This window comes from Coloeus monedula (genome assembly GCF_965178545.1).
Source record: "Coloeus monedula genome assembly, chromosome: 22".
NCBI lineage: Eukaryota > Metazoa > Chordata > Aves > Passeriformes > Corvidae > Coloeus > Coloeus monedula.
In genome coordinates this window covers 4741698-4752027 of record NC_138802.1, presented here as the reverse complement: position 1 = coordinate 4752027, position 10330 = coordinate 4741698, and the positions used below count along the sequence as shown (strand labels likewise).

At 39.1% G+C, this 10330-nt stretch overlaps 1 protein-coding gene across 1 annotated transcript; it reads left to right on the top strand.

Annotated features, from left to right (window-relative positions):
• Positions 1–5266: 5266 nt before the first annotated feature.
• On the top strand, positions 5267–10052 carry LOC309581304 (arylacetamide deacetylase-like 4; the record flags this gene model as incomplete). Its single annotated transcript, XM_082295848.1, has 4 exons — positions 5267–5449; positions 5817–6033; positions 8882–8945; positions 9278–10052. 4 exons carry the CDS (start codon positions 5267–5269, stop codon positions 10050–10052), a joined length of 1239 nt encoding a protein of 412 aa, XP_082151974.1.
• Positions 10053–10330: the final 278 nt, after the last annotated feature.

Here is a 10330-nt window from a genome sequence, read left to right as displayed (position 1 = left end):
CCAGACGTATTAACCCCAGAGAATGAGGGCAAGAGCCACATTTCTTTAGCTGGTCTCTACACTTTGGTCTAAGGGCACCATAGCACAAATAAAAGGATCTAGGAGCGGACTGGAACACTGTCAAAACCTGAAAACTAGTGAGATGCTGGGAAGCCCAGTGCAGCTGGGAGGGCTTGAGACTCTTAGAACAGCTCTGTGTGACAGGAAGAAGTTGAAGGAAATGAAGGAAGGGAAAGGAAACTGCCCTGCATCGTTCCATCACCAGATGTCAGCACCAGCTGAGTCTGTAATAACCTGGCAAACCTTTCTGCTCTGGGCACACAATGTGAGTACCTGAAACACATTACCAAAGGTCAAACTGTGGTTTGATTTCAATATTTTACTGAACCTGTTCTTATGCCTTCATAGCTTGAAGCTGTCTGTTTAATAACAGAGCACTTTTTAAGACATAACAACTTTAGATTACCTGTTCTAACCAATCAAGTTTGGAGTGGTATATTACAGAAGTTTATAACTTCAATTATCCTCTCCTTTGCTGTCTTCACATCACCTCTTTGTACCACTCTAGTTACAACTCACATACCATAGCGTTTTTAAAATAAATAAGCAATTAGAAAACATTCCAAATTTGCTAGCTCTATTATTTATAAATAATATTATTTATTTAAAAGCACTTAACACTATTCTCTGCCTATGATGCCCATTCTCTGTACTGCTCAGGGGCAATGCTGCAAACTCTGGCTGTTTTTATTGCTGTCTTCCTTGTCTCAGTTATTCACTATGTTTGCTGATTCCTGTGAGAGTGAAGACACTGCTAACCTGAATATTTGGAGTACTGAGATTCAGACAAACCTGGCAGTTGCAGTTGTTATATTTACATTCAAGCAACTTCTGATTTAGTAAGATTCATTTTGGTGTGATGACCTGCCATGAAATCCCATGTGGATGTTCCAGAGCAGCGTTTTGGAATCCGTATGTATGGAGCAGAATTCATTCACTCTGAGGAACAGAACTGCACAGCAGCAGAGACACAAACACCCAACAATCCACCCACATTTTCAAATGCTACTTAACAAAATCCTCCAGTTGAATAAGCATTTCAAAAATGTACCTGCCCTGAACTGCACAACACAAGATCTTAATTGCCATCACTGAATGCTAATACATAACATCTGTCTTTTTTTTCTTTTTAGTACAGTACAGCTTTTTACTCCAGAATTTGTTAGCAGCTGCTTAGCCTAGGAGTCATTTGGAAGGGAAAGACTTCAAAGAAGAAGAGGAAGAAAGGAAAGGCTAAAATAAAGATTTATGGCGGACTAAATGGAAGGTGGCTTTCTGTCGTAAGAGAAAAACATACAGGAAGTGGCTACTTATTTGGGTGGGGAGATGGAGATAACAAAAAGGGAGGACACTGAAAGGTAGGTAGGAGGCAGCCTAAATGCAGAGGTAGATGAAGCAAATACACAGCACCTTTAAAAACCAGTATGGTAGAGCGTGTACTAAGGTGTAATTTCTCAAAGCTTCTTACTGTCACTGTGAAGGGCATATTAAATCCATCTCACAGATCAGAAGACTCAGGCTTACAGATATGAAGAGCTCTGAGATGCTTTCAATCAGTTGTTAACATAAAATGAAGAAATGTGAAGGATGGCAAGTTCCTCCCATGCTCCACTTGGTAAAAACAAAGTCAGTTAAATTACTCTACAGATTCTAATTGTTCTGCTAAATTACCTAGAGAAAATAAGAATAATTTTAAAAAGCAAGGCAAATTATATTTACCAGAGTGTTTCATTTTGAAATGAACATTAAAAAACTAAAGAACTCAACCAGAAGCTATTATTTCTGGGTTTAAATTTTCTTTGGAATGCATTATTTTTCCTGTTTTCTGTTTCCTGGCTATACCTGCTGGCGTCGATACCTCTCATCACAGCTGACTACTTTACCACGCTTTAGTTACTCATCGTAGGATTTCTTGTGTTACACAGAGTAGCTCTGCAATAGTCAACTGACTCCAGGTTAACTGTGGTGGCAACAGCCTGCAATCACAAGTGAAATGTGTTGCAATGTTTTAGAGAAAGACTTCACAGGAAAACCAGTAACTCATGACAGTCACAGAATTCATTAGCACCAACTCCCCTGACCCTCCTGCCTTGCATAGTGTTGGGTTTCTCAGCTCCTGCCTCTTCTGCTAATAATTAAGGGGAAGTTGATGAGTTTTACACATTCTCAGCCTACAAAGCTATGTGGGATTCCACAGCTACAGAAGCTTTAGAAAACCCACAAGACTGAGTCTCGTGAAAACCTGCAAATACCACATTTCCTTAGATAGGTATTGTTATTGTACTTCCCCTTCCCATCATTATTATAACTATTAGAAATATGCCAAAAAATCAAGAAGAGAATGAATTTTAAAATGCATAAAGGGAGGCTTGCTGATGAGAAAATGGGAAGAATTTACCCAACTATTTTTGATTCTGTACTCATCAAGTGCTTCATTAACATTAAACTCCAGCAACACCAAGTTCAATGAATAAAGCATCAATTTGTGATCTCCAAGTAGCCGTTTTATAACAATAAAGAACCACATGAGATCCATAATTCTCATTACAATGTCAAACTCCAGACTGTGTTCATTTTCTCTGGTTTAGTGGAATCTCATCAACCTTTACTTAGTGCAAGGCTGTTCTCATCAATAGGTAAAGACTTTGTGGAAGCTGGGGTTTGAGGATGAGTTTGCTGAAAAATAAAAATATGGCTATAGCAAAACACATCAAACACCCACCATTTAAAGAACTACGTCTCTACTGCCAGAAAGAGAAGAAGCCTTTGTGTTTGCAAAGATACAAGGTACTCACTTCATGCAGTGGATTGAAAGGAAATAAAAGATTCTTTTGACAATTTAGCACCTCAAAAACAACTGGGAAAAAAAAACCCACTGAAAACTTTACTGACTGTTTTGTAACAACTTGAGAACCAGACATTGACCATAGATATTCCTACCCATCCTGTGGGTACAGGAATGGCTGGCCAGACTGGAAATAGCTGAAATATATGGAATATAAGGCACCAAGCATCATCACACAGTTGTCAATATAAGCATCCTCAGAAGGATCTAGCAGCTCTCAGACCATGGGATTTGCTTGATTCTGGAAAAACATGGACATTGTGTTAACAGGACAAGGAGGACTGAGGTGCAAACAGCACAGAGGTAGAACATGCTCTAAGTCCACATGCAGAGAATGCTCTAAGAGTAACATATTAAGAGATTAAGAGTAAAACATTAAGGTATTATTTTGAAACATTACTTCACCAACATTTCTTTAACAACAGAAAGGCTGTAATGCGGAAATGAAAGATTTTTGTTCAGATTGTCATGAGTGTACAACAGATTTTATAGACAACTGCCAGGGCATAACATCAAAAAGCAAACAAACAAAAACCCCAAACTGTCCCTTTGTAAATTTATTTTTAAATAAAAAGACAGTAAAGCAATCTTCCTTCCGCTCTATCAGATTCATCAAGGTTTCAAAACAGAGGTGGCATGTGTGAGGTGTTTTGGTTTTGATTAAAGCTGATTAATTATTGACTCACTGAATAGGAGAAGAAGTCTTGTGTCAAAATGGTGTCAGCAAGAGCTAACAGCAGACAGACACGTGCTCTTTGGTATAAGGCTTTCATAATCTGATCATATAAACAGCAGGTGTTTAATTGCCTTTGGTCACCTTTAAAAGTTTCATTTACTGCCACTGAAGTAGGAATTTTTTATTCTTGATTAAAGATTCTTTTGAAAGCACAGAAATTGCCTGCTCTGAGGATTCAAATATAAGAAATCATCAACAATGCTGAAATACAATATTCAAAGCTGATCTCCATGTGGGAATTTATTTCAGGATATTTGGACTGATGACACAGACATCAGAAATAAACAGTAGAACTGTGCTGTTCTTACAGGAATATATGGCAAAACAAATCCAAACCCCTGCAGGCTGTGCTGTAATATCACACTACAGAGAAACCATTTCTAAAGCAAATAACCACAAGCACCACTGGGCTGCCTCAATTGCACTGCAGACCGCTGTGGAGAACATCTGATGAGCTTAGGACAGGCTGAGCACTGGCCACGGGCATCTGGGTTTGGCTTCAATACTCTACAGTCTAAAATTTTAACTACCTATATCCTTAATCTGTGCCCTGTGGAACGGAAAGGCTCCAAATCAGCCAATCTCAGCACAGAAAAGGCTCTGATGACCTCCCTATTTCATAAACCTTGGCATAAATTTACAACATTGCTTCATCCCACATATTCTTACCTTCTCAAGCCAATGTTGTGCAAATCAGCTGTGAGTGTTGCTTTGATTTAAATAATATGCTAATGAAACTAAGGACTAATTCAGTTTTCAGATGGGAATTCCACTTTAAAAACCAAGGCACAAAAAAGGTTTGGGACCTGTAAATTTTAAATTGTGTAGAAAACATAATTCTAAGTAAGAAGAACACAAACCAGAAAAATTACTTCACCAAACAACTGCTACCAACTGTTACCATCCTTCACCAATACACATGTATTCATAATGCCTCTACATTGAACTGCAAACAAGAATAACAGTGAATATGAAACACTGAGGGTTAATCAGTAAAAAGCTTTCAGCAGAAACAACAGTGGCTTGAATCTACAAACACACCCCCATGTGTCTGGAGAGACCTTCATGTACATTAAGGCTTGCACTGATTTTAAACACTGAGCAAATATGCTCTTATTTTAAGCAAAATTAAAGCATGAATATGTTAGTGCATTCTCCTACAAACAAGAGTATTTTGATTTGAGTATTTTTCTTCTCAGAGAAGTGTATATATACCTTGATGACAAATGCAAGTAGTTCCATGTCACTAAAATTTAACACTGCAACAGGAATGTCCATCCAAAATGAATCCACTACAAACCAAAAAGACCATCTACAAAGCAGGCCCCCTCTGAATAATAATTTCTCCTTGTTAGCAAAGAGTTCATAGTATCAATCAATTCCGTATACTTTGAATCCCACCTTTTGTAAAGGGTACCAAGAAAGCATAAAGATGTGTTGCCAATAATGTCATTGTCAAAAGAAGGGTGGAGAAAATTGCATTACATTGCATTGCAACATTAATAAACATTTAATTTCTGCATATGAACTGAGCACTCATTCTCCTGTGAAGACTCCTCAGATGCACTTGAAAACAGCGCTTAACACAGCACTGGTTTTATAGCATTCACTCCCACTGAAGTGAAATGGCATGTGTTTTTACAACTTTAGCAATTATAGGAATGTTTTTTATTTCTCCTGTTTTAATACCAGCATTGTTTTTGGGGGTTGTATTATACGGTTTTTTCAACTCAGAACTGCCACCTGGAATTGAGCAACCTCTAAAGCTTCGTTTTTTCCACTCTTTGATGATTACAACCATGGTCACAGTAAGTTAAATTTCTTAACCTGGGGATTTTACTTTTCCTTGGGTAGGATATTTGGGAGCTGGAGGAAAATGGCTTAAGGGAATAAAAAAAAGAACAAAGCAATTCACACTCCTGAAACCTGTAAGCATTGATATATATGAACGCAAAACATGTTAAATTAACATAAAATTGATATGACTAATCTTAAAAGCTTCTTTAGATTCTTCAAACGGCAGCCATTTTATGCTGGGAAACTGTTTCACTTGAGAATTTAAAACAAATACCTAGATGTATCCTGTACATAGTGAACTGCATGTACATAGAATAATGCTGTCTGTTCAGGAACAAGCCAACATTACTCTTCTTCCAAATTCTTTCTTTTCAACAGGGAAAGATTTTGGAGAAGCTGGGGATCTGCAATGATTTAACCATACTGCGAGTAGCACTCGATGGGATACCCCCATGGAGAGATTACAAACTGCTTATCAAAGATCTCACAGTATATGAGGTACCATTGAGGATTTATCAGCCCAAAAGCCCACCTACTGGCAAAAGAAGAGGAATTCTGTATTTTCATGGAGGTGCCGGCACATTTGGGAGCATTAGTAAGCAATGGGCAAGTTTTATTTTTCAAGTCAAATCCAAGTCTTTACATTTTTGCCTTCAGGCATGTGTCAGTCAATGTCTGCCCTGTCCTTCCCAGTGTCACCAGTCTTGGCAATCGCAGCGCTAACTAGAAAGTATTTGTGGAATGAATAGTCTTGTGTTAAAGGGAGTCACATCTCTGCTTCCTTTGGGCTAGAGACCTGTGATCCAGAAATCCCTCACCCTGCTCTCAGCTCTCAGTGAGGGACTCTGCTCTACTAAGACTACTCTTACATAAAAGATATAATATGGGTCCCAGGAAGAATTTAAAGAATACATTAAAAAAAAAAATCTGTAAATAAATTCCCATTCAAGGAATCCAAATGAAGAAAAATACAAATAACGAAGGAGCAATTTGGGGAAGTTTGATTCTTGTGATGACACAGAACAGGATACTTGATTTCTTTTTCAGAAAGGGAGACAACCCTTGTCTCAGCAACTGGGAACTCTGCCTCCTGACTGCTCTGGATCTCCTTCTGAGCAGCCGAAGCTCTGAGTGCCTTCTCTGCAAGCCAAGGCCCCTAACATGGAAATATGGACTTCATTCCAGGGGTCAGGCAGGGCAGTTTGAGGGGTTTGAATCCTTTACTGTTTCAAAGTGTAGGTTTGCACTATACTGGGCAGACTTCAGTTTCCTGGCATCCTTCAGCCCCATGCAGGAACCATGCAGGATCCTGTGCCACAGATTCCCCTCTGCACTGGGGCACAAATAACTTACTCTGCTGTAATCAGAGCATGGGAGTCTGGGTGCAGTGTCAGTCTCACATCTACAGCTAGTCTGGGTGGCTGTGAGGACTCCAGGGATGACACTCTGTGATCTAAGTGACAGGTGAATTCCTCTCACTGGAAGAAAAAACCACACCACAAGTTGCACAGTGAGTCCCTGTTTACATGGCATGTCTTGATGTAACAGCCATACCTGTACACAGAGAGTGGGACCTGACCTTTGGCTTCAATTCCTTTTGGTGTTTGATAACAGGAAAGCAATCAACATGATGACAGGCTTTCAGAAGGACTTGGGGAATCTCCAGCCTAGGAAGCCTGAAGTCTGCAACCAGCAAATTAGCAGATGCTACAATGAAGAGAATCAGTGGGCAGATAACTATCACTTATTCCTCAAATGACTATCATGCTTCACAAATCCCAGAAACATTGAATAGTTTGGGTGGGAAGGGACCTTAAGTCTCATTCTCATTACAAGTCCCCACCATGGGCAGGGACACCTTCTGCTATCTGAGGTTGCTCCAAGCCCTGTCCTACCTGGCCTTGGACATTTCCAGAGATGGGGCAGCCACAGCTTCTCTGGACATCCTGTCATCCTGCCAGGGCCCCACAATGCTCACAGGGAAGAATTTCTTCCTAATATCTAATCTAAACCCACTCTTTACCAGTTTGATCACTTCAAGCTTTTTAAGTCAGGAAATACATGAATAAAGAAGACTGAGTTGCTAAAACCCACTTGGACTTCCAGAAGAGTCTCTTAAAGAGGCTACACACCCATGACATAAGAGGGAAGGTCTTTCATTTGGATAAAAGCTGATTGAAAAACAGAAAAAATATGGGTTATGGGAAGGTCCTGTGAGATTCCCATAAGGTGATCCTGTGCTGGGGCCAGTGCTAATCAATTTATTCAAACACACAAAAGATGGTGCAAGCTGATGTGGTATTAAGTCTGCTGAGGGTCATAAATGGATGGCTGAAAAACTGCAGAATGTCTTTATGACAGTTGAGGATCAGACAATAAAATGACAGGTGAAATGGCATGTAGAGAAGTCAAACAGATGAACAGAGCATCCTGACGTTATAAATGAAGCAATGGACTCCAAGCAGAAGCAGGAAGAAGATCTTGCAGGAAGGAGGTCTTGGCATTATGGTAGGAAGTTGCCTGAAAATGCTGACATACTGCACAGTAGCAGTCAAAAAGCAAATAAAATGCTAGCAACTATTAGTAGGAAAGGAAAGACAAAACAGGAAACTTCTTTATGCCACTGTAATAAATCCATGGTGTATCTAAATATAGTGTAGTGCTTATAGTTCTGGTTCCCACTGCTCAAAAAGGATAGAGCAGTACTGGAAATACTTGGAGAGGCTGCCTAGGTAAGAAAAGTGTCTCTATGCAGAGAATATGTGAATGGACTATGACTCTTCAGGCTGCAAAAGATGCATAAAGACAGATACACCAAGTGACTACAAAATCATGAGAAGCAAGAGAAGTTAAACAGGGAAGGATTTATCCACCATTTCTTACAGTATCAGTGTCAATGTCACCATGTGGAACCAGTGAATGCCAGGTACAAAAGGAGGAACTAGAAATTACTCTTTGTAAGCAAGTGAGAGAACTCCTCCCTGCACAAAGCTGTTATGGTTAAGGTTAAAATCATGGGCTTAAGAAGTGGTTTGGTTAATTCACAGAAGAAATACTAATCAAGGGCATTAGGTATAAAGACAGCTTCTGTCTCAAAGGACCACCCTGAACTCAAATTCCTGTATGCTCCTAATTCCTGCTTGTCCCCAGCTTACACTCTCCTTAGACACCTTTTGTTGACCACCAGGTGAGATGTGAGACCAACCCAGACAGATTTCTGGGTTTCCTTGGTATCACCATCCTTACATGCTTGTGTGATGCCCTGAGAGCCACTGACCAACAGAAAATGTGTTAATGTGTAAAGACCACATTCCATAACACGAGGTCCCTATTGGTCTCATGTTGCAGGGCCTTCCACACAGTGTATGTTCAGGGATCTGTATTTTAATTTCAAAAGGATATTTGATTTTCAAATCATCATTTCTGATAAACTTTCTCTTTAGGAGCCTTTGAAAGAGTATGCTGCTATATGGCCAAAAAATGCAACTCAGTGGTTGTATCTGTTGGGTAAGTGCTATTTTTCCATAAAAGTGTTTATGGGAATACAGCTCTCAGTTGAAACTCTTATGAAAAATATGCTGAAAATATTTACTATTTTAGGTTGTATACCTATTTTTCACTTAAACCTTTCATTTAATTTAGAAATGTGCTTATAGGCAAAGTATTCTAAAATAGCTGTAGCATCACTAGTTTGGCTTTCCAATCTACACTATTTAAACCCAAATATAATCTTTAAAATAAAGAAAATAAACTCTATATAACTACCACAGCAACTGCAAACAACACAAATTGAATGTTTATAACTCCACTGACAATAAGCACAGTATTTGACATTTCAGGTACCGTCTGGCTCCTGAACACCCCTACCCAGGGCAATATTTTGACTGTCTCAATGCCACCTTATACTTCATGAGGAATTTAGAAGAGTATCATGTGGATCCTGGTCTCATCATTATTAGTGGTGACAGCTGTGGAGCTAATTTTGCTACAGTTATTTGCCAAATACTTCTCAATGATAGAGATCTGCCAAAAATACGTGCTCAGGTCCTACTTTACCCAGGACTCCAGGGGTTGGATTTCCATTTGCCCTCCTACCAGCAGAACGCTTCCGTCCCCATGTTGTCCCGGAAGATGGTTATCTACTTCTGTTTTCGTTACCTTAACAGAAAACCCACAGTATGGAAAGATGTTTTACAAAACTGCCATGTTCCTGAGAGTATGAGACAAAAATATAAAAACTGGGTAAGTGCTGACCTTATTCCTGATGAATTTAAGATTAGAGGCTACATACCACCGAAACCCGCATCATATAAACCTGAAGTCCATGAAGCTGTCAAAGAAATTTTAGGAATAACATTTTCTCCACTTTTAGCTGAAGATTCCATTATTTGCCAGCTCCCTGAGTCCTACATTGTGACATGTGAGTTTGATGTGTTGAGGGATGATGGTCTGTTATACAAGAAGAGACTAGAGGACAATGGTGTTCAAGTGACCTGGTATCATAGCGAGAATGGCTTCCATGGAATTTTAGCTTTTTTTGGCTATGGGATTTTTTCCTTTTTATCTGGAAATAAGATAATGGATAGTATTGTGAATTATATAAACAGTTTATAGAAGTATTTTTCAGAAGAAAGATGCAAGTCATGCCGTATCATTGATGAATTTATACTTGGCAAGGAATGTAAACATTTTTGATTTATGGTTCGGATTTTGACTGCATTATGTGGTTTCTGATTTCTGCTTCATAGTGACTCTCAAACAAATGTTAAGATTATTTAAAGTGCTACCATTCTAGAAAATATTCTTGTAAAAACACACCAATAAGAACTAGATGCAAAGGCAAGGACCTAGCACATCCCGTTTCACTGAAACTATAGCAATTCCAGTATCTT